Source organism: Halichoerus grypus, chromosome 8 (genome assembly GCF_964656455.1).
Source record: "Halichoerus grypus chromosome 8, mHalGry1.hap1.1, whole genome shotgun sequence".
Lineage (NCBI taxonomy): Eukaryota > Metazoa > Chordata > Mammalia > Carnivora > Phocidae > Halichoerus > Halichoerus grypus.
The window spans coordinates 4202900-4227753 of NC_135719.1; the positions used below are offsets into that span (position 1 = coordinate 4202900).

The 24854-nt window shown below is 49.4% G+C and overlaps 2 protein-coding genes and 1 long non-coding RNA gene across 3 annotated transcripts in view; 2 read left to right on the plus strand and 1 right to left on the minus strand.

Moving 5' to 3' along the window:
* Positions 1 to 3820: 3820 nt before the first annotated feature.
* WHAMM (WASP homolog associated with actin, golgi membranes and microtubules) lies at positions 3821 to 23531 on the minus strand. The gene is made up of 10 exons (XM_078078830.1): positions 22875 to 23531; positions 21599 to 21772; positions 18858 to 19008; positions 17085 to 17254; positions 16075 to 16240; positions 12376 to 12563; positions 11430 to 11516; positions 11087 to 11182; positions 6733 to 7228; positions 3821 to 4657 (listed from the first exon to the last, which is right to left on the minus strand). The coding sequence occupies exons 1-10, from the start codon at positions 23460 to 23462 to the stop codon at positions 4353 to 4355; spliced, it is 2421 nt and encodes an 806-aa protein (XP_077934956.1). The 5' UTR covers positions 23463 to 23531; the 3' UTR covers positions 3821 to 4352.
* LOC144382833 (uncharacterized) lies at positions 7167 to 10919 on the plus strand. Its single transcript, XR_013450247.1, has 2 exons — positions 7167 to 7303; positions 8753 to 10919. It is a non-coding gene; the product is annotated as an uncharacterized LOC144382833 (long non-coding RNA).
* FSD2 (fibronectin type III and SPRY domain containing 2) overlaps positions 23501 to 24854 on the plus strand; it is a 46621-nt gene continuing 45267 nt past the window's right edge. Inside the window, exon 1 of the mRNA XM_036068705.2 lies at positions 23501 to 24354. The gene's annotated coding sequence lies outside the window, so the exon portion shown is untranslated. The remainder of the gene's footprint in view (positions 24355 to 24854) is intronic.

Consider the following 24854-nt stretch of genomic DNA (forward strand, 5'->3'; position numbering starts at 1 on the left):
AATTTGGTCTTGGTCAATTCTGGGACCCCCTTCTCTCCAGTGTGAGTCTTCAGAGGTTCTGGGGGGGCTTACATATCTTTCAAGGTTTTGGGAGGAGAGGTCTAGTGCCTGCTGAGGTGTTCTCTGTTCCTGCCCCTGCCCTGCTCTGTCTCCCACTCGGCTCCCTCTGTGTCCTGCTCGCGTGCTTGGGAGTACGAGAATTGCTCAGATGTTCCTGTGCTCCGGAGGTCTCTCTGCGGCCGTCCTGTTTGACAGCAAAGGTTTCAGGTGGAGGGTGACTGAATTGGAAGGGACTGCTGGATAGGCCAGCTGCGTTGGCGCGGGAGCTCACTGCTGTGTGGAAGTGGTTCTGTGGCCACCAATGCCTGCTTGTTTGGGGCAGGCCCTCGGCCACCTTGTGGGTTAGCCTGGACCCTGCCCGCCGCGAGAGCCACCTCCCCGAGGGGCCTCCTCACACCACATCGGGTCCTGCCTTTTACCTCTCCAGGGCATTTGGCCAAGTTGACCTGGCTCTTGAAATAATCCTCCCAAGACTCTGAAGTTTTCCTTCCCAGTCCTGTCTTACTTCTGACTCTCCCTCCTCCCACTTCTCCTCCTGCTTTGGAGTGTTGGAGTCTCCAAGGATCTGGCCTGGACCACCTTCCCTTGACACTCTGTCCCCCAGCTGTTTCAGGATCTCCACGGCTGATTCCATCCGCAGCCGCCCATGCCCCCAGCTTGGGTCCCAATGCCCCCCCCCCCCCAGTTCAGCTCCCATCCACCAGTGCCGCCGCCCTCTCCTCTGCGCTGGCCCATCTTTGCTGCCTGTGCAGCGACTCGTGATGTTGGGGTCCTCTCTCGGGCTGTCCAGTCTCTTCACCCCTGCCACACTCGGCAGCCAGACCACCCCTGCCTGCTCCTGGCCTCCATTGTCCCGGAGCTCCTCCACCCTCTGGTTCCTCTTATGTGAAGCTGCCCAGAGGCCTCTTCCCAAGGCCGAGACCTCAGGTTCTAGCCGCCCCCCCACTCTGGCAAGGCCTCCCCGGGCCCCTCCCCACCTGCCCAGCCTTGCTGTTCTCCTGTTCGTCCTCCCCTGGCTGGAACCCTTCCGCTCTGCCGGCCTGGGAACGCAAAGGTGAGAGTCCCAGAGCTTCCACAGGTGTGTACCTCCAGGGGCGAGGTGAGACGGTATGTTCTGGTGCTAATGGAACGCGGCTGATGGGGGGTCTGTGGGGCCCAGAGCGGGGGCCGGAGCACAGCCAGCTTCTCCACAACTGGGGGACCCCAGGCCACTCTGAAGATCCTCAGACCTGTGAGACGTCAGGCTTCAGGGCCCCTGCCCCGGGAAGGAGCCCGCAGTGACCCTAACGATGCCTGCCTCACGCTTCCCTCACCACAGCCCCGAGGCGGGGGTCTGCCTGTGTGTGCAGGCGGTCTTCGAAGGGGGGGTCTACCTGGCGTTTCCAGGCCATCCCAGAAAAACTTCCCCGATTAGCACCTCTGCAGACCGGGCCTGGCCGTGTGCATACCAGCAAGCTCCTTGTGCTGGACAGGACGGTGTCTCCCCAGAGTTGCCCACGTCCCAATCCCTGGAAGCTGGGAATCCGTGACCTTATGTGGCAGCAGGAACCTTGCAGCTTTGACTCAGGGTGCAGAACTCCAGGTGGGGAGATGATCCTGGATTATCTGGGAGGCGGGGGGCCCAGTCTAATCACATGAGTTCTTCAACACAGAGCACTTTGCTGGCTGGGGTCAGAAGGAGACCCGATGCTGGAAGGAGAGCCCGAGAGATGAGTGACCACTGGCTTCGGAGAGAAACGAAGACCCCCGCCAGTGAACGCAGGTGGCCTCTAGAAACGGGAAGAGGCAGGGAAACAGGCTCTCCTCTCGAGCCTCCGGAAGGGAACACGGCCCCGCTGACACCCTGAGGTCAGCCCCTGGGGCCCGCGCAGACTTGGGACCTACAGAACAGGAAGACGACGATCTGTGGGAAGTCTCCGGTTTGTGGTGGTTGGTTACGGCCGCAGCAGAAAACCAGTACGCTCCTCCCGTGAGTTTACGTACCTAAGACTCGCGAAGCTCTGCTGTGTAAGTTCTTTCGCCTACACGGTTTCATGTGGGTGGTCGTGAATGGAAAACCTCTTGATCCTAGCACCTGCTACCACGTGCTTGATTCCCCTGCTCAAATTCTGGAGAGGGAGCGAATGAACGTGTGAACAGGTAAGTCCGATTGGCTCAGCTCCTCTTTTTTCCCCTGCAGGACACCCCCGAGGATGCTGCCCGTGTGGACCACTATCCTGGACCAGCTTTGGCCAGAGGGCCCGTCCCAGGTAGAAAGCATGGCCTCGGCGGGCTGCGCTTGCGGCCAGGGCTGCGGGTGGGGAGGCAGCGTGAGTGGTGTCAGGGACGAGGCGCCGTGGCCCGAGGGGAGGCGCAGGAAGACACATGGGGCTGGCACTGAAGGATGGGTGTGCATTTGCCAGGACGTGGAGGCAGGGGGCATCCCAGGCACTTGGGCTTCAGCTGGGGCAACTTGGTGCCGAGTACAAACTGCGGGAGGGGCAGGGCTGCCCAGGGGACAGCAGCGAGGTCCCTGAGGACTCGAGGACTCCGTCCCCAGTCCCCTGCGGGCCGCTGAGGGGCTGGGGAGCTGGGAAGGCGGGTGGAGAGTGACGGGGCGCAGGGAGAGCAGGTTGGGACATTGGAAGTCAGGCAATGGGAGGGAACGCTCGTCCCTCTCCTTGGCTCTGAATTCCCTGAGGCCAGAGTCTGGGCTGAATTCAACACTTGGCTGGAAGAAGGGGGCAAAAGGGGAAATGAGGGGGAGGAGGCTCCAGAGAAAGGGAAGTTTTGATGCACCGAGCACAGTCCGGTGAGGAGGTTTAACTGGGAGAACTCTCTTTGGAAAAGGATCCTATTTCCGAAGGCTTCTTGTCTTTGGCAGCCCTTACAAAGCAGATTCTGAGAATTATCCATGCTTGAGTAAGTCTCAAGGTAGTGAAATTACAATGATTAAAATAAAAACAATACCAAACTGCAAAGTAAGCATAGGGAAGTCCAGCAAAGCTTTGGCTTTGCCATTTTTTAAAATACCAGTTTCTTTCCAGAGAAACGTGCTAAGCTTGGCCTGTGTGTGCTGGGGCAGGAGGCCTGAGGATTTGCCTCGGGTTTGGGACTGAGGGCCAGCAGGTGGCTGGCAGCCGGCGTCCCCGTGTGGCCGGAGCGGGGGCAGCAGAGCCTGGGCTGTGAGTGCAGAGCGCACACATTCAGGCAGTGGAGCTGGATTCGGGTTGGCCCCTCTTGAGGTCAGGGAAGGCAGGACACGGGACAGACCTGTGGGCGACCTGACAGTGGCCACACATGGAGGTCGAGGCTGCAGCTGCCGAAGAAGGTGCCCAATCCCTCCCAGCTGAGGCCCCTCAGGCCTGACTCTATGAGGATGGAGTTAGTTAAGAAGAATCTGGAAGTGGGAGGGGTTTTGGTAAATAACTTTTCTTTGGAAACAAAGGAAGGTCGATGCATCTCGTTCTGTGGAAACCCAGGATGGCCAGGGCAAGGGCGAGGCTTCTGAGGTTAGTGGGGGTACTCTGGACAGTCTGAGAAATGAGCACACTGCCTTGTGTTGACCCCTTCCCCTTCCTGAACTCAACACAAAGCAAGGAGGAAAGGTCCCAACATGAGACTTCAGTTCCTGAGGGGAACATTATTCCCTCACCCTTAGTAACTGCTTACACAAATATCTGAAATCTCGTTAAAAACTTTAAACCACCCCTGCCCCCCGCCAGGCAGGGACAGCTGTGTTCCGATATTACGTTTCCTGTCCTCATGAGTGACACTGATGCATTATAAATAGTTCTTTATTATGAGTTTATATAGTGCTTGATACATAAAATATATTTTATTTAAAATAGTTAAACTATTTCTAGGCTATAAGCAGCTTATTCTGCTTCTTGCTAAAATCGTGTTCACATCCCAGCCCTCCGATGGGAGGAGACCACTACTCCACACAAACAGGAAGACCCAGTCAGTAGCTGAACGGCGTCCTTACCATAGTGCTAGCAACTTCTTTTCGGAATAGGGGAATGATTCTAGATAATCCTTGGTGAAAAATAAATGCTATTCTCTTAGGCCAGTAATACAGTGGGTTCCTAGATCCCAACTCCAGTTTGGCGTGTGGAAGTCACCACCCCTCGACCTCCTGCCCTGATTGCAAGAGCCACGGCATTCCAGAAAAGCTGCAAACCTCACGCCAGGCCCTGCTCGGCTCTCGGGCTGTCATGGGGCTGACGGCCCCGTTCACAGGCTTCTCGAGCACAGGCCTGGGCCTGCGGCACCTCATTCAAGCGCAGGGAGCCCGCGGCGCTGGAGAGGGCTCAGCGGTCCCACTCGTCGCCGTCGCCGGGACCCTGCTCCTCGCTGTCCTCCTCCTCCGAGTCGGCGGACACTCTCTTGATTCTTTGGAGTGCCGCCTTGATACTTCTCTCCAGGTCGCTGGTCGGCTTGTTGCTGGGGCTCAGGCCGCGGCCCGAGTGAACCTTCTTCAGCTTGACCCCCCGCCGTATGGCAGCCAGAAGCTGCTCGTTGAAGGAGGCGTGCGGAGGGGTCAGAGCGGGCGCGTCCCCCCTCTGCAGAGGGCTTGTGCCCCTCCTCAGGGAGGCCAGCACTTCATCCATGGATCCTGAAATGGAGCAGACAGAGCAGGTCCGATCAGGAAACCGTACGGTCTCCGCCCAAGATGCCAGGGCGTTCAGTCACACACCAGTCGCACGCGGTTTCAGCACACGGCTGCTCCATCGCACAGGCGCGTCCATCACCGGCCAGCAAGGCCAACCCCAGGCTCCGCGTGAGCGCAGCATCCCTCCTGCCGGCCCCTGGCCACCCCCTGGCCGCCCCGTCCTCGAAGCCGCAGCAGCTCGGAGGCACGCTCACGCACACGTGTCCTCACGACGGCTGCTTTTCAAGACCCCGAGGTTATCTGTGTGCCCCTGAAGCCTGGGGCATCCCCGGGCACGGGTAATGTGACCCAGCGTGCGGGACGGCGGCGCACAGGCCCTGGAGACTGTCTCCTCCAGTCTGCTTCCTGCTCTAAGAAAATCTTTTCCTACCGGGTGCCGCCGTGTTCTCTGACTTCACTCTTGGGTGAGTCAGTGGTGACTCGTTCTGTGACAGTGACAGGAGGAGGTTTGCACACAGAGGCTGGAAGGAAGCTCATCCATGACCGTGAGCCCGGAGGAGGCGGCGCTGGGACCTGTCCGCACGCAGCGCCTTCGTCCCCCCCGGGAGTTACCTGAGCCAACGCGCAGCGTCTACCTGGGAGCGCGGAATGCTGCCAAAACCCAGAGGAGATCAGAGTCTCAAGGCCTTGGTGAGGAGAAGCCCTTTTTACTCAGGCACCTTGAGACCCCCGCGGGGGTAAAGTCCGTGACCGCCTGCTGGAGACGGGGCGGGGCTGGGGCCCTAATGTAGAGATCTGGTGGGGGGGAGCCTGCAGGAGGAGGAGGAGTTCCTGGTTTGGGATGGAGAAGCCAGGCGAGGACTGACAAAATACTATTTCACTTTAGATTTAAATCCACGATAGTTCCCTTCCAGGAGTAAGAAGACCAAGTGTCACACTCTGGGGCATTTTCAGGGGCTAAGTCACATCTTCTGATTCTTTGCAGTGAAATGAGGCGCTGTGCGTGTGCTGAGTCGGGCCTCCCGACACCGCGTGTGCGTTAGCCCTGAGCTGGGATGAGCGCCCCCGCCCCAGGTCTGCCCACACCCAGACTGCAGGCCGAGGCGTGCATGCTCTTGCTGCTCATCCACACTATGTTGTTGCAAACCCCGTGCAGATGGGCCGGTTGGTCTCCATCTAAGAGTGTGGCCATTTTCATTTGTACCTGCTTCTGGGTACGGTGAGACTGTGAATTCAGAATCACTGGAACCACAGTTGGAACGGTTCTGTTTAGATGGTCCACACTGCCTACTGCAGCAGCCTTGCCCATCCTCAGTGGAGGCGCTCGGACACAGTCTTTGTAACAGAGGCCCACAGAATTCTGGGATTTATCTAACCCCCTCCCCGCTGCCCAAAGCAGCAGGCTCTGAGTCTGGGCAGAGGGATTTAAGCCAGTCTCCCCAAGAGTCAATGTATCAGCCATAATTAGAACTACAAGTCAGAGTGACAGCCCTCGTTCAACAAAGAATATTCATGTGTATTCAGTGTATTGTACTTGCAAAGGCAAAACGGGGTCTGCTGGTTTTTTTGACCACTTCATTTTAGAAAGATCTTCCAAAATACGGTTTCTCAGTCTACCAGTCTGTAAGAACAGCCTTCTGTATTCTAATGTTCCTCGACAATAATTCCCAACCAATGTTCAGCTTAAGATGCAACAACTAAATTCTGTAAATGACTCAGATGCAACAGTAGGCTTAAGCAATACTGAGATAAATCCCAGTGGCAGAAATCAAACGCATCCTCGTGTCTTAAGAACCTGAAACGGGGGATTCTTTAACAGCGACCCCAAGTCACGGGACCATTAAATGTACAGAGATTGTTTCCTCAAGATGAGTTAGTGTTAGCGTTTAGCAAACTCAGATTCAGCCTGTGCTAACTCTGCAATAAGAGAGCGATAACTTAAGGCAGCCAATGCTGGAGAATTGTAAGACTATAGAGAATTCTGCAAAAGATTTTGATTTGAGGGTGACTGCTCCTACAGCGAGAATGCTCCAGCCAGCCACTCGAGAACTGAGCGGGCACAGAACCCCAGCAGTTACCTGGGACTCCGAAACCGGCTGAGGAATAATGCGCTCTTCCAGCGGACGGCTCGGACGATTCGCACACCAGGGGACGTGGCTCATCGGCTGTTACTAGAGTCCTCAAGTGTAAGTTCTGGCGATTCGTGGACGGAGAAGAAGAAAAGGGCCGAGCAGGGAAGGGCAGTGGGGGAGGGGGAGGGGGTGGGGGAGGGGGAGGGGGTGGGGGAGGGGGAGGCGGCGGGGGAGGGGGAGGCGACGGTGACAGCTCCTCACTAGATCTGCAGTGTGTTTGATCACCAACAGCAACAGAGCTCTGGACAGTATTTCCAGAGCCGTGTGGATCCTCGGGGGTTTGCACATTACTGACTTCAGAGAGGGGCACGCTTCGGGCCTCCCCAGAGGACGGATGGCTTCCGGCGGCCGGCGGAGAGGTCTGCGGGGAAGGCCCACGTGGCGGGCGTGGAGCTGCAGGTTCCGAGCAAGGGGTCTTTAGTACAGACCCACCTGGACATCTCTGAAAAGGAAACACTGCTGTGAGAAACTTGCCACAGTGCAAACCGTCAGAATGCTCAGAACGCAGAAACGTGCTGTAAGTAAACGCCAACCCGCCTCTGCATGGGTGGTTCTCCTTTGCAACGTGGCTCCTTCTCACTCTGGACAGCCATCCTTGCTCCTAAATCTATTCCTAGGGAATAAGTATTCCTTTGATATATAATGCTTCCTCTGCAATAAAATAAATATATGAAAATATATGCATGTATGAAAACATTCAGTTTTAGTATAAAAATAAGACTCGAAGTAACAATTGGAAGTTAGCAGAGAAAATGATGGTGAATCTATTTAAAATATTAGGCAGCGACGAAAAATCAAACAGTACACAAAGTTGGTGAAACATTCTTAAAAAATACAGATGATACAGTGTTACATCTATAACCATGTAAAACAACAGCTGTATGAAAAATTCCCCCCGAGTGGACCTCAAAGTGACAGGTGTAACATGTCTCTGCTCTTATTTTTAGGTTTAGAGTAGATTTTATAATTTAAAAATGTAAATTTATTTTTTTTTAATTTTATTTATTTGAGAGATCTAGAGAGCACAGCAGGGGGAGCGACAGAGGGAGAGGCAGGTTCCCCGCTGAGCAGAGAGCCCGATGCAGGGATCCCAGCACCCCAGGATCGTGACCTGAGCTGAAGGCAGACGCTTAACCGACTGAGCCACCCACGTGCCCCTAAAAATATAAATTTAAAACATTCTGCTCTCTCGGGTATTACTTTGATAAAGAAAAACATAACCTTACCAAAAAAACGAATCTTGAGTGGTGGGAGGGTGGTCCCTAATGAAGGCATTAACTAGCCAATGAAACACATAAAATGTAAATACTACGTAGCCATTAGAATGACCTAGATTTATATATATAAACATGAATACATTTCAAAAATGTAATTTAAGGTGGAAAAAAACTGGCAGAGGCTGTATGTAATAATACTAATGTAAACTTAGTAGTAATATACCACAAGTGTAATTCATGATAAAACAAAGCCAGGCATACCTTATCTTATGCACTTTGCTTTATTTCACTTTGCAAATATTGCATTTTTTTATAAATTGAAGGTAAGTGGCAACCCTGTGTCAGACAAGTCTATCGGGGCCATTTTTCCAACAGCATTTGCTCACTTCATGTCTCTGTATCACATTTTGGCAATTCTTGCAACATTTCACATGTTTTCATCATTACGTTTGTTATGGTGATATGTGATCAGTGATCTTTGATGTTACTATTACATTTGTTTTGGGAGGGGCGCCTGGGTGGCTCAGTTGGTTAAGTGTCTGCCTTCGGCTCAGGTCGTGATCTCAGGGTCCTGGGATCGAGCCCTGCATTGGGCTCCCTGCTCAGCGGGGAGTCTGCTTCTCCCTCTCCACAACTTGTGCTCTCGTGCTCTCTCCAGATAAATACAATCTTTAACAACGAACAACTGTTTTGGGACACCCAAACTGTGCCCGTGTAAGACAGTCAACTTCATCATGGTCTTGTTCTAGGAAACGGCCACAGCCCACCTTCAGCGGCCACCACCCTGAGCCGCCAGTGACATGAAGGCAAGACCCTCCACCGGCAGAAAGACTACCACTAGCTGAAGGCTCAGACGATTGCATTTTGAGCAGTGAGGTACTTTTAAATGAAGGTATGTACATGGTGCTTTGCACACTTAACAGATGACAGTATAGTATAAACATCACTTTCATATGCGCTAGGATACCAAAAACTTCACTTGCCTCGCCTTCCTGGGGGGTCTGACCCCTGCACAGTGTCCCTCCCGCGTTTCTCTAAGTCTTCCCACGGCAAACAGGAAAGCGCTGGCAGCAAGACCCAGACCTCACCAATGCAGTCGCTAGTCATGTAGTGACTATGTGACATAGACAGAACCGGGGTCCCGGAAACTCCAGGCCAGACTCCAGGGGTCGTCCAACCATCCTGATGGCAGGGATGCCCAACCCCGCAGGACCCCTTCCTCGGCATCCCTGCGGCTGCAAGTCGCTCTGACTCTGGCCGGTTGAGTTCTGCCTTACGTTGCTGGGAAGTCTGTCTCCCCGGGGCTCACCCAAGACCAATTCAGCCCTTGACCTCCTAGCAGCCCCTCAGATATTTAAAAACAGCCTGTCTGGGCTCAGCAAGTATCACGTATCGCATGATTCACTTCCGGTGTTCTGCTCCTACTTCCTTCCTTCCAAATGTGCTCAAGTTGGCTTTGTCCCCGGTGAGGGGGCGCTTCTTGGCAAACACGGGACGCCCTCGTTCCGGGAGCGGCTTCCGTTTGTGCATCTTACAAACGCACGGGCTTTCCCGCAGCTTCACCACAGTGACTGGTGGAAGGCTGAAGGGAACTAAATGCTCAAGCTTCTTTCCCCTGTGTTGAGACCCCCACGCACTCTGCACCCCTGTCCACCACCCTCTGGAGAAGGATGCCCCTCCAAGGACCAAAAAACCTGCACTTTAGACCAATGTGAGGTCAGTGGGTTTGATATTTTCACTCCCTGTTCCAGTCTGTTGAGAGCGTAGGTCCTGTCACCCTCCATCAGTCTACGCCTCCCATCTCCACATGTGAAAAGTGGTCATTGATCAGCCAGTTCGAGGCTAAAGAGCCGGCCTTGCACCCCCAGATCCGTCCTCCATCCCGACTGCACCCCATTCACCAGCACCCTCCAGTAAGAGCTGACCGACCGGTCGTCCTGCACACATTCGCTTGGTTTTCATCTGGTTTTTACACGGCATCCCTCCTCCTCGGTCTTCCCACTTCCGGAGGTGCGGTCTGGGCATTCGTGACTTTCAGAAGCTCCCCAGCTGATTCTGATGTGCTGCTCGGGCAGGAGAAGGCATATAAGCCTAAGCCAAGTGTAGCCGCTCGGGGCCGCAGGGTTAAGAGGTAAATGAGAATGAATGTACATGTTAGCACCGGGCCGGTATACAGTAGGTGCTCATTAATGATCAGAGTAGGAAGCACATCAGAAACAAGTTGAAGTCAGTGTGTCCTGATCTGTCACTCCAGTGGTCCCTCTTCTTGTTGGCATCCCAGCGCACCTCCAGTACCTTGTGTGAGAATTCTGTCTGGGCGCGGGTGAGCTCTCCTCTCGGGGGCAGCTACAGACGTGGGTCTTTGTGAAGGTGTGTGTTCTAGATGTGTGATGAGGACGGATTTATGTTTTATCCGTTTATATTAAACAGTGTTTAACACTGTTTGTAATTAAGTAGCTATTTACTTTCCTTTTAAACCTATTCAACTTTTCACAGAGCACTTTACTGTGTCACTATGCTCTCTCGACTGCATTTTAGAGAATTCTTTATTACAAGCGAGGAAAAAGCGAGCTAAAGTTGAGGCCAGTTTACCTGTTCTCAATTTTTCTGGCTGGGCAACACCACGGCGGGCAGAGTCCGCACCACTGGGGCAGGAGGGGAGAGCAAGAACCCTGGTGCACAGCAGCGTCAAAAACTGCTTAATATTCTAATATTTTCGGGGCGCCCGGGTGGCTCAGTCGTTAAGCGTCTGCCTTCGGCTCAGGTCGTGATCTCAGGGTCCTGGGATCGAGCCCCGCATCGGGCTCCCTGCTCAGCAGGGGGCCGCTCCACCCTCTCCCTCTGCCCCTCCCTCCAATTGTGCGTGTGTGCTCGCTCACTCACTCTCTCAAATAAATAAAAATCTTTTAAAAAATATTCTAATATTTTTGTTTTTTATTTCTACACTAAAAATAATGGCGTTTCGGGAACATTTTGTGTTCCAAATAATCTGTTCGTAATACTTGACACTCTTCTCCCAGCATGGGTGATCTTCATTTATTTCTCCAGAAAATGCAGGTGAGGTGACTATTTCTAGAACTTACCTCTTTAAATGCTCTCAACCGCTGGAGTGTTTTTTTGCGTTCCTGGTTTATCCATTCTCTTTTCTTTTGCTCCTCTTCTTTCATCTTGTCTCTTTTCTATATTTAAAGAAACATATGTTTGTACATTTCTCAAAGTAGAAGTCTTGAGAAAGAAAGGGTCCGTGACCCGACGCTGGCGCCTGCCCCCGCCCGACTCCCGTGCCCCCTCCGCAGGCTGCAGGGCTGGACTGCAGGCTCCCCAGGAACAAGCCTGCCCCCATCCAGGGCAGGGGAGTTCCACTGTCCAGATTTAAGCCAGTGTGTCACGTGATGCAAACAAGACATGTTCTCTTCAACCACTTACCACCTGGATACTGTGATGCTGATGAAAATGTTTCCTGCTTTCTTCAGCCAACTGCAGTCGGAGCCGATGATTCTCTTTGCACTGATCCTGGGAGAACAAGACAAGTCACATGCACATTGTCAGTGTTACCGTGGGCTCTAGCAGAGCAGTTCAGCAGAAGGAGGCACTGTGTGCTGTCGTGTGAGGCATTCATTCTCAGGAGTTTCTGGCGTGGCTCCGGGGTCCCACCTCCCCTCAGTCACGGGGCCCATGCTGACAGGCTATTTACGGGGATCGACAGCACCCGGTGGTAAGGACCACAGCTGATTCAGTGCCGTGAAAGATGGAAAAGCAAAGCCCCCAAGTGGAAATGAGGGGACACACAGGCATCCCCGGTGCTGAAATGGCATGTGTCCTCAGAATCTGTTTCCATGTGATTGTTTTAAACACATCTCCCCATAATATTACAACAGTAATTACATTTCCGAACATACCTATACAACCATATCCAACCCACAAATACCTAGAAAATTATATTAAAAACTGTGGTTTAGGGCGCCTGGGTGGCTCAGTCGTTTAGCGTCTGCCTTCGGCTCAGGTCATGATCCCGGGGTCCCGGGATCGAGTCCCGCATCGGGCTCCCTGCTCCGCGGGAAGCCTGCTTCTCCCTCTCCCACTCCCCCTGCTTGTGTTCCTGCTCTCACTATCTCTCTCTGTCAAATAAATAAAATCTTTAAAAATAAATAAATAAATAAATAAATAAATAAATAAATAAATAAAAATAAAAATAAAGTAAATATATTTGTAGCCACTGATAGCTATATAAACACACAAGAAGTTAATCGCCGTATTGGCAGAGAGCCTGCCTTTCAATATTTGTATTGAAAGATACAAGTATTTTCAATACTTTATTTTCCATAGGAGTTGTCCTGGCTGGGGAAGGAAAGAGGGCGGGCAGGCCACCTACCTGCCTGTTCCTGAGACGGGCTCTCCGGGCGCAGAGCCCGCCCCGCTGGGACTCCAGACGCTGGTACCGCCGGCTCAGCTCGCTCACCTGCACGGCCCTGTCCCCGGGCAGCCCCGGCACGCCATCCAGGGCTCCCAGCTCCTCGGGACTTTCACACGGGTCGTAATAGACAACTTCCTCCTCTTTATCTAGAAACATATTGATGACGTTTTTAAAACATGGTTGGGTATAAAAAAAATAACACATAAAAATACTTTAAATGTAAGAAAGATGACTTGTAACCCTACCACCCAGGGAGAGCCACAATTAACGTGTGTGTACACGTACACACAGCTACACACACATACACACAGCCACACATGTCAGTAACACAGACTAAGAAGACATTTTCCATGTGATGGAAATAGAATTTTAATGGCAACGCAGTATTCTCTAATTTGAGCATTCTGTATTGTTAGAATATTCCAGGGTTCCATTATTATCAATTTCACGGTGATGAACATCTGAACATAAAATTGCGTATATTTTTTTTTTTAAGATTTTGTTTATTTATTTGACAGCGAGACACACAGCGAGAGAGGGAACACAAGCAGGGGGAGTGGGAGAGGGAGAAGCAGGCTTCCCGCTGAGCAGGGAGCCGGATGCAGGGCTGATCCCAGGACCCTGGGACCATGACCTGAGCCGAAGGCAGACGCTTAACGACTGAGCCACCCAGGTGCCCCTCTGCATACATTTTTACTACTTCTTTAGAAGATGAATATCAGGGCTCTTGATAATCAGCATTCAGTGGCCCTCCAGAAAGGCAACCTACATTCTACCAACAGTGTGGCGTTAAGATGCCTTAAAGATTTTAAATCCTGATTACATACATATTTTTAAAAGTACATGCTGCTTGTAACAAATCCCAGCCCTACAGAACTGAATAAAATAGAAAGTGGAATTTTCTTCTTCCTTTCCCAAACCTTTGGAATCCCATTCCTGGAGGAGAACATTATGAACGATTTGGCATGCATCTTTCCGGATTAACTTTTTAAATAGGATTTTCCCCTAAATATGTAAAATACTTATAACCTGAAATTACTGTAAAGTTTTTTGAATACCTAGGATTAAATTAAATGTTTAGATTCAGTATGAAGAAAATCATTATGCTTGGAGGAACCTGAGGGGGAAAAAAAGCCTTGAGTAAAAGGATACATGATCTTGGATGGGAAGATTCAAAATTGCAAAGATGATTCCCCAAATTAATCTCTAATTTTAAGCATAATCCCAATAAAAATTCCAAGGAGTTCTGGTTTGGGGGGGGGGGTTTGTTTTGTTTTTTCACCAAAAAAACAAACAGATTTTTTTTGGTTTGGAACTTGCCAAAATGATTCTAAAGTTCGTCTGGAAGAATAAAGGAGTGAGAAGAGTCAGAAAACTTCAAGAAAAGCAGAGTACTGAGGGAGGTACTTGTTGTCCAGACACTAAAATGTACATCCAAGTACAGTGATAAGAACATATGGGACCAGCACCGGAAGCCACTCACGAACTAGCGAAAAGAATAATGCATAATCAGATAAAAATAAATGTAATAATTCTGGATATGAGATAGGAAGCCAGTCAAAGCACTTGGGGAAAATGTTTTCAAAATCAGTGACTGGGACTACCTAGCAATTTGGGGGGTAGGTTAGATTTCTACCTCACATCAAAATTAATTTAACCTGGATTAAAGAGCTAAGTGTTTTGTTTTTTTTTTAAATCACAAACATACTAAAAGAAAACATCAGTAAAATGTTGATAAGTTTGGGGATGAGGAGCACTTTGCCAGGTGTAACAACAAACACAGAAAGCAGATAAGACTTCCTAAAAATGAAGTATTTCTGCAAGGCAAGAAAAAGCAAACGACGGGGAGAAATTCTTTGCAACCCAGGACAGATAATAGAGTAATAGCCTTAGTATGGAAAGGGAACATTCCAAAGAAAAATGGGCAAAGACCATGGATAGACAGTTAATAAAAGAAATACAGACGGCCAGTAAACATGCAAAATCGTGCCTGCCATGCTTGTGATTAAATACATGAAAAGTAGAGGATGTCATTGTTTTCAATCAAGTAGGCAAGAACTTAAAAGAATGGCATAAGTGTGGGGAAACAGTCATCATCTGCCGCGACTGTCTTTTTGCACAACCCCAGTCTAGAAGGCCGTTATGTAGTACGGAATTTGGAAATCAGAAGATAACAGAGGTGAGGAAAAAATGTGCATCGGATGATTATTGTAGCGTTAGCAGGTATGTGTGAACATGCGAAGTCTGCACTGTCCCTGACCCAATGATTCCACCTTTGGAAATTTATTCCAAGTAAATAATCTTGGGCGCCTGGCTGGCTCCGTCGGTTAAGTGTCTGCCTTCAGCTCAGGTCATGATCCCAGGGTCCTGGGATCAGGCTTCCTGCTCGGCGGGGAGTCTGCTTCTCCCTCTCCCTCTGCCTGCTACTCCCCCTGCTTGTGCTCTTTCTCACGCTCTCTCTCAAATAAATTAATTAAAAAAAAAAAAAAAATCTCTCCTACACGCAAGGATGTGTAAAGGAAGGCTCTTCACCACACTGTCGTTTGCAATAGTGAAAGGCGGGAAATCATGGCACATCTGTATAACTGAGTACTGTGAAGCCATTAAAATGTCTGATGTTTTTCTTACTTAAATGGAAAGGTGGTTATTATGTATTAAATGAGGTTACTAGACAGGATATACAGTTTTGGTTTAAAAATTGATATTTACTTATGTGCATCAGTATACAAACGCGGCTCCCCAGGACACTGTTCTCACTCCGTATCTACAGGTGATGGAACTGGGAATAACCGTTTTCCTTTCTTTGTTTTGCTGTGTGTTTAACTATGAATATATCACTGGAATAACAAAAATGCTAAAAGGAAACTTTAGGAAATTTCAGTAGATGTTTTAACCAACTTATAAGAATAATGTGGCCTCAAGATGTCCATCGACAGAAGAATGGATAAAGAAGGAGTGGTATATATATACAATGGAATATTATGCAGCCATCAAAAGGAATAAGATCTTGCCATTTGCAACGACGTGGATGGAACTGGAGGGTATTATGCTGAGCGAAATAAGTCAAACAGAGAAAGACATGTATCATATGACCTCACTGATATGAGGAATTCTTAATCTCAGGAAACAAACTGAGGGTTGCTGGAGTGGGGGGTGGGGTGGGAGGGATGGGGTGACTGGGTGATGGACACTGGGGAGGGTATGTGTTCTGGTAAGCGCTGTGAATTGTGCAGGACTGTTGAATCTCAGATCTGTACCTCTGAAACAAATAATGCAATATATGTTAAGAAAGAAAAAAAGAAGAAGAATGTAGCAGGAGGGGAAGAATGAAGGGGGGGAAATCGGAGGGGGAGAAGAACCATGAGAGACGATGGACTCTGAAAAACAAACTGGGGGTTCTAGAGGGGAGGGGGTTGGGAGGATGGGTTAGCCTGGTGATGGGTATTGAGGAGGGCACGTTCTGCATGGAGCACTGGGTGTTATGCACAAACAATGAATCATGGAACACTATATCTAAAACTAATGATGTAATGTACGGGGATTAACATAACAATAAAAAAAATTAAAAAAAAAAAAAAAAAAAGAATAATGTGGCCTCTATTTCCTTGAAGGTGTGATTTAGACATTTTAACATATACATTTAAATATAAATCTTACCTTTTATAAGCCTTTTAATTGAGTCCAACTGCGTTATAAGCAGTATTTCTTCATATTTTAATATCTCGAATTTAACCTCATACAGCTCTAATTGGACTTCATAATATTGTATTTCTAATTCATCTACAATATCTATATTTTTTTCTTGTTCTGGAAGATCTTCCATCTTGTTTTCATGAAAAAAGTAAGAGCAAGTTAAAATAATTAGTACACTGAAAGCTAATGTTAGATACATTTGGACAATTTTCTATTCTCTGCTTAGAACCAAATAGAAAGCGGACAGAGAAGAAACATTTTTCCGTTTTAAGTAACAAAACAAAAATGCCTTATTCAATGCTTGTTACAAATACTTTAACTTACCCTTGAAACATATGAAAACATTTAGGTTTAGAGAAAAATCAATGGCAGTGAGGCATTTGCTTCAAAGTCTTAACATTACAGGAAGAAATTTACGTGGCTGTGATCCTAGGATGAAGGACCTCTCGAGTTGTGCTGAAACACTGCTTGATTGATCTAAGTGTATTACCCACTTCAGCACTGAGCTCAGTGTTATTACCAGGAACATCTTACAACAGAATGTTTTAAAAGCATCTTGACCAAAAGGAAGCTTTACGGCCAACCTTCCACAGTCTAAATTCTCAGCTAGTAAAAGATGTTGGAATGAGTAAAGCAAGAAAGGTCTCTTAACTGCTTGGAAAGAAAGGTGCTACCTACAAATGTAGGGCTTTCCCTCCCTCCCTCCCTCCCTCCCTTTCTCTCTCTCTCTCTCTCTCTCGTGTGTGTGTGCACATGCATGTGCGTGAGGTGGGGGTAGGAAGCAGAGGGAGAAGGAATCTTAAGCAGGCTCCATGACCAGCGTGGAGCCCGACATGGGGCTTGATCCCAAGACTCTGAGATCACAACCTGAGCCGAAATCAAGAATCAGACACTCACCCGACTGAGCTACCCACGTGCCCTAAAAGTGTGTGTGTGGTTTTTTTTCATCCAAGTTTCATTTATCTTTGTCTTACCTTTCTCTGAATTTCAGCCCTTTTGCGATTTAAACACAACTCTCTGGCTCTCATGAGCTGCAGAGTCTCTCGGGCTAACGTCAGCTTGAGTTTTTCTAACCTGGGAGTTGCTGTGGCCCAGGCGGCCTGGCCAAATCTCTTCTTGTCCTGTTCCATTTGTTTCTGCATTCCTGTTGGATTGTAATTAATAAAATAAAACATAATTACAACTCATTGAAAAGGGAAAAAATTTATCCTGAGCTAATTATTTGTTTACTGCCTTCTACGTTACTTGCAAAACATCCTTTCTAAAAGAAAAACTGTTTTATTTTAATGATTTTTTATTGTCGCAAAAATAATACATGGACATCAGTATAAAAATTTTAGATACTTTGGGGAACCTGGCTGGCTCAGTCAGTGGAGCATGGGAATCTTGATCTTGGGGTTGTGAGTTTGAGCCCCACATTGGGTGTAGAGAATACTTAAAAATAAAATCTTTACAAAAATTTTAGATACTTCATTTAAAAAAATAATAATAAATCATGAATCTCATCTACTTGAGGCGATGTTTCTTACATTTTGGTGCATATACATTGAGACTGTTTCTACGTCAAGCTAGACAGACAGTTTGAACCAAAAACAAAAAATAAACAAAAAACCACACAAGGGGCGCCTGGGTGGCCCAGTTGGTTGAGTGTCTGCCTTCAGCTCGGGTCACGATCCCCGGGTCCTGGGTATTGAGTTCCACGTTGTACTCCCTGCTCAGCGGGGAGTCTGCTTCTCCCTCTGCCCCTCTCCCTGCTCGTGCTCTCGCTCAAATAGATGAATAAAATCTTAAAAAAAACAAACAAACCCACAAAATCATCATTCTTCTTTGTAGCTTATTTATTTCACTTAATGTATCGTGGAACTCTCACCATTTATAAAAACAGATACAGAGCATCACACTCCATAGCCACATGATGTTTCACTTTATGAATGGAACTTAACAAACTGACAGCCATTAGGTTTCCTGTTTGGGGTCATCATCTACCATGACTGACTTACTCCATCAGACAGAAGTTCTTCGCCGGCCCCACTCACCCCTGCCTGTCTGCGGCATTCTCTCACGCCCTGTGCCCCTTCCCCTTCTGTCTCCAGCCCCCAGGCCTTCCTTAAGTTCCTCACACTCACCAAGCTCCCTCCAGCCATAGAACTTGGTGAGTGCCGTTTCTTCTGCCTGGAACACTCTTCCCTCACTTTTTTTTTTTTTAAAGATTTTATTTATTTATTTGACAGAGAGAGACACAGCAAAAGAGGGAACACAAGCAGAGGGAGTGGGAGAGGGAGAAGCAGGCTTCCCGCAGAGCAGGGAGCCCAATGCGGGGCTCGATCCCAGGACGCTGGGATCATGACCTGAGCCGAAGGCAGATGCTTAATGACTGAGCCACTCAGGCACCCCTCTCTTCCCTCACTTTGATGCTCTCTCAACTCCCACTGACCCTTCAGAGATCGGGCAGGCCCACTCCCCAGAGGCTTTCACTGACCTAGTGAAGGAGCCTCGTGCCTCTCGGTGGCTCTCAGAGCCCCCTACTTCTCTTCTCCATGTGGCCGGCTGCTACTGCCATCTTTCATGTGTTTGAAGGAATACATAAGATCTCTCTCCCCTCACCAGACTGTACGGTGTCTGTTAATGCTTATCCTCACATTGAATCCCTAGCTCCTGGGAAACACAGTGCCTCGTGGTCAAGAGGTACTCAAATGTTTGTTGTATAAAATGAAAATGACGCACATCTTAGTATAGAATTTTGTTACCTGCTAACGCTTTTACTGTTTCTTTAAAATAATTCACTGTAATGTCCTGAATAGAGACTATAGCTTCTTCAGCCTGTCTGGTCCATTCTTTGGCTTCTTTCTGCAAGGCAACTATCCTCTTAGGACCCAAATCATCCTCATCCAAGGATTTCTACAAAAGAAGGGAAAATTGTATTAGTAAGAGAGAATAGTAATGCAGAACCACAGGAAATTGAAAGGAAATTGGTTATATGGATTATTTCAACTACTTTTATTCTTAAGATTTTATTTATTTGAGAGAGAGAGAGGAGAGAGCACGAGAGGGGGAAGGGTCAGAGGGAGAAGCAGACTCCCTGCTGAGCAGGGAGCCTGATGCGGGACTTGATCCCAGGACTCCAGGATCATGACCTGAGCCGAAGGCAGCTGACTGACTGAGCCACCCAGGTGCCCCTCAACTACTTTTATTACTACTACTTAGTTAATTAAATTTCATTCATTCAGCAATTCCATACTGAGTATGAATGAGGCTCTAAGCTAGGCACCACCTGGAAGATAAAGGAATACTCTGGGGCGTGAAGAAAAATAAAAACCCACTTTCACTTTGCATTACTAGAATAACATTTTTTAGACAGGAATGCTCTCAAGTTATGTTTCTCTATTAATACATAATTGTTTAGGGGTGCCCGGCTGGCTCAGTTGGTGGAGTGTGAGACTCTTGATCTTGGGGTTGTGAGTTCAAGCCCCACGCTGGGTGTAGAGATTACGTTAAAAATAAAAAAATTTAGGGGCACCTGGGTGGCTCAGTCGTTAAGCGTCTGCCTTCGGCTCAGGTCATGATCCCAGGGTCCTGGGATCAAGCCCCGCATCGGGCTCCCTGCTCCGCGGGAAGCCTGCTTCTCCCTCTCCCACTCTCCCTGCTTGTGTTCCCTCTCTCTCTGTGTGTCTCTCTGTCAAATAAATAAATAAAATCTTTTAAAAAAAATAAAAAATAGAAAATAAAAAATAAATAAAAAAATTTAGAAAAAACCCGCAATTGTTTAAACGACACCTGTGTCATTAAACATTTAGCACAGGGCCTGGTACACAGCGTTCAAGTGTTAGCTGTTGCTACAGTTTCTTTTAGGGATGTGGCAGGAAGCTTCTTCAATACAATAATTCTTCTCTGAAGGGCAAAAATAATACAATAACCTAAAAGATAGTAAAATCTATACATTGATAATTACAACATATGCTAGTAGTCACTTATAGCATCCAGTTCTTCTACAAAGCTATTAATATAAGAAATACCTACAGGTTAGCCATGAGGATAATGTAAATCAAAACTACAAGACGCCACTTCACATCCACTAGGATGGCTAAAACCGAAAAGACAGACAATAACAAGTGTTGACAACAATGTGGACAAACCGGAACCCTCATTTACTGCTGGTAGGAACGTAAAATGGCACGTTTGCACTGGAAAAGTCTCACAGTTCTTTGGAAGGGCTAAATATAGTTACCACATGACCCAGCAATTCCGCTCCTAGGTATACATCCAAGAGAAATGAAAACATATGTCCCCACAGAAACTTGTACACAGATGTTCACAGCAGCATTATTCCTAATAGTCAAAAAGTGAAAACAACCTAAATGTCCATGAAACAACCCAAATGTCCATCAGCTGCTAAGTGGTTAAGTAAAATGTGCGATATCCATATAGTGAAGACTGTAAGACCATAGAAAGGAAGGAAGTTGTGGTACACCCTACAACATGGATGGACCTGGAAAACATCATGCGACATGAAAAGAGCCAGACACAAAGGACCACATCTTGTATGATCCCATACAAGATGAAATGCCCAGAAGCAGAAAGTAGACTGGTGGTCGCCTAGGGTCGGAGGGGGAATGGGGTTTCTTTTGGGGGTGATGAAAACGTTCTGGAGCTAGAGAGTGGTGATAGTTGCTCAAATGAATATACTAAAAACCACTGAATTGTACGCCTTAAACAGGTGAATGGTATGGTCTGTGAATTATATCTCAGTGAAGCTGTTAAAGAAAAAAAATATATAGGAAGAAAAGACTATCCAAATAATAAACTTTCAGAATAACGAGCAGAACAACTTTCTCTGGAAATTTAAGTGGCAAACAGGATACAATTTCTACAGTAGGATAGCTTGGCAGGGGCCATGAGTACCTGTGTGGAAGGCTGGCCCAGTGCAGGGGGGCAGAAATCAAGAGATCTCTCTAATGTCTTCTGATTCCAGCTGATTGAGACCCAGGGAAAGCTATTTAACCTCTCTGGGCTCTAGGTTCCTTTGTAACACTGACAGGAGAATGCCTATTCTAACTAGGGTCACTGGGTTGTTCCATAGCTCAAGGAAATAAGAGCGATGGCAACATTTACTAAAGCTTAAATTACTGAATTATGATCCAGGGCCTTGCTATTTATATTTTCATCCTGTTTCTTAGAAATCTGCATATGTCCTTAGAGGCTGAAAATAGGCTAAAGTAAATAAGCATCACATCAAAAACAAGTCATCAGCAAAGAACGTGTTTAACCCTTGGAAAGCTGCAGAAATCTTAATGTATTCAGAGATGCCCAATGTAAAATGCCTTCATTTTAAAATTAGTTTTTAAAAAATAAATTCAGTATATATATCCTACCATCCAAACAGAAGGGTGAACCCAAGGTGCAAACACAGACCAAATCTTAAATGGGACTAAAGAAATAATATGTGACAAATAGTAAATTTGATAAAATAAAAAATATAAAGAAAACATACCAAAATACCAAGCTTACATAAAGTTGCAACTTCTCTCATATCCCTAAATGGCTTCAGCAAATACTGGAAGAACATAGTTGCCCCAGTAACTAATTCCTGGTATGCTTCATCTTCCTCTCGATAAACATTCATTAGTGCTACCATGGTGTGGGCTTTATCGTGCCCCTGAAGAACCTAGAAGACAGAATGTAAGTAGAGCTCAAGTAAGGACAGATTTATAAGATCATACCAAATAAAACTAAAGAAACTTTAATGCCCTAAACTTTAATATTTAAAATACTGATTAAATTTAAAAATGCTATTGTCCTCCAACCAAAAGGCTCAATAAAACAAGAATGGTTAAATTAAATCATGGTATATCCATGGCAGAATGTTACTGCTGTAATCATTCAACGGTGTGACACGCCTAACAACCTCCTTTTATAAAGCCATTTTAATTTAAAAAGCTCATTCTATATGCAGCTTAAGGAGATGTAATTAAGATTTTGAAACGTGGCTGAATTCTTCTCCCGCACCCCACCCCCTTCCTCAAAAGAATGCACAGAAAAATCATCCAGATTAAGAAAGGCCTACAACGAGAATGAGCAAGCTAGAGGACATGCTCAGGGTGTTAGAGCACTAAATCTTGGCCACCCGTAGTAAACTGTGCATGCACACGCCGTATTTTTTCTCCCAAACCCTTCTGTGAACTTGCGTTCCCCCTCCCCTCAAATTCTGTGTTTATCACTCAAACAATGAATTGTTCGGCGTCGCCCCATGACCTCTTTTAAGCTTCAAATTGCATTCCTGTTGCTCTTCCAAATCGATCAATAAAGCTCACTCCCCGCCGGCTTTCCATCGGACCGAGTCTGCGTCGCCTTTCCCAAGGCCCCTTCATCTTCTGAAGCAGGGGTCTCCACTGCTCCTGGCCCCGCATCCGCAGCCCCGGGAAGTGTTGACATCTAGTCTGTGGCGTTGTTTCCCACATGGACTACAGCTGTTTCCGCTTCTGCTTTCGCTCTTCTCTGGCAGATCCCGTTAGGACAGCCGCCTCTGCCAGCGTCTTCAGAGAAGGGGTCCGGGGCAGGCTCCAGCCGGAGCATGCACGCCCTCCGCTCCGTCCCCAGGTGACAGGCACCTGTGCCCCTGCGCGCGCCCCGCCCCGTGCGCGCCCACCGTCCCCCGGCCCGCCGGCAGCCGGGCTCCCGGGAGCACTGCACACCCGCGCACGCACGCCCACGGCGCCCGCAGCCCTGCGGCGGCCCGGGCCGAGCCAGCGGGAGGGGCCGGCGCGTACCTGGCGCAGCCGCGCGCCCGCCGCCGTCCACCGCGCGCGCAGGGTCCTCTCCCGGAAGTCGCGCAGGCTCTCGCAGTCGGGCGCGCCGCCGTCGGCCGGGAAGAGCGCGTCGCGCACCGCCGCGCCGCCGCAGCCGCTCGCCGCGTCGCCCAGGTAGCGCTCCAGGCGCCCGCACAGCTCCTGCAGCGCCGCGTCCCCGAGGCCCGCGCGCGCCGGCCACACCAGCGCCCACAGCCCGAGCCCCAGGCCCCAGGCCCCGCCGGCGCGCGCCTCCAGCTCCGGCGGCAGCGGCGGGAAGCAGCTCTCCAGCGGCGGCCACAGCGCCGCCAGCTGCCGGTGCGCGCCGCGGAGCCCGGCGGCGGACAGCAGGCCTGCCCAGCTGGGGGGGGACGCGGCCGGCTCGGGCTCGGGCCGGCTCCCCTCGCGCCGCCGCCGCTGCGCCGTGCGGTCGTGACAGGTCACCGCGAACTTGCCCTCCGCGTCGTTCCAGGCCACGAGGAAGCGCAGCCGGTGCCGCTCGGGCTCGGCGAAGAGGTCCTCGCGGACCGGCACCCAGCCCTCCAAGCTGTCGGGCTGCTCGTCCTCCATGGCCTGCGGCTCAGCGGCCCGCGGCTCGCGCGCTCCTGGCCTCCCCGCACCCCCGGCGGCCGGCGGCGGACCGCGACATTCTGGCTGCAAGGCGCTCGCGTCAGCGCTGTCGGGCTCACCCCCGCCCCCGGCGCCTCTGATTGGCTGTCGGCGCGTGGGCGGGTTCTCGGCAGCCAATGAGAAGGTCAGAAGTCTGTCTCCGTCCGGGCCCTGGGAAGCAGTCCTTGTCGCAGCCCTGTCCCCGAGCCGGGGAACTCCCACTCTTGCCTCACCTCTTCCACCTTTGTACCTACTGACGTAGGAAAAGCGGTCGTTACATGAACGAGTTCTCGTCTTCTCCTCCTGCGCTAGACTGCGGAACTCCTGAGAACGGGGACCGGCGGATTCGGTCCTTGCTCCCTAGGGCGCCCGTGGATACCGGAGGGTTCCTGCGCCCGACGACGGTGCAGACTTGCTGGACACCAAACGTTAAATCAAACGTAGGAGTTAATTGGCCGAGGGCCCCTAAGCGCCAACCACCGGGTAGAAGCCATGCGTCTGTTGTTACCGATTCGACAAGCTTTCGTGGAGTGTCTACTGTGTGCAGGTCTGGGGGCGCACACAAAGGTGTCTCTGTCCTCAAAGCATCCCAGGTCCCAGAACATGTTTACATACAGTGTTCCCACTCTCCTTGTTACAGCCAAGGGGACGGAGACCCCACAAAGGACCTTGTCCTAACATCCACACTCAGGCTAAGACCACGTGGCTCCCCAAGACCTGTTGAAGGAGATCGGGAAATCTAATTTGCACGTGGGGATGGGATGTGACTTGGAGGGACTAAGACAGCCCTGGTCTGTGTCCGGGAAAGGCACCGTGCGCACCCGGAAACACAGTGCAGGTCAGCTTCCGTCCTGTGAGTGCCCTGGGGGGGGGGGCGGGGGGTTGTCCAGGCGAGGGAGGTGGGGGGAGATGCCCCGAAAGCCCGGAGGAGGAGCCCTTCTCCGAGACTGGGCTCCTGAGGGTTAGATTCAGGAACCGGTGAAAGCTTTGGAAGGTTTGGAGCTGGGGAAGCCGGAAATCAGATTTGCGGTTGCTGTTATGCCCAAAGGAAAACAACAAGAAAGCAGGGCCAGCCTGGTGCAATGGTTAGGGCGTCAGTCTCCACTGAAGATGATCCCAGGGTATCTAGAAACCTCTGTGGAATGTAGCTTTAAGATCTAAAGTTGCTTGTCTCAGCTCCCCCCACCCCCTTTAATGCCTGTGTGGGGCTATGGGGCCTTGGACTCAGAACTGCTGCTCTTGGCAGTCCTCTTGGAGGGAGAACCTGTTAGTTGAAGGGATTTATTTTTCCTCGAACCATTTTTAAATATATTATCTTAGCTAATGTGATTTACTGATAATTCTTTAAGTCTG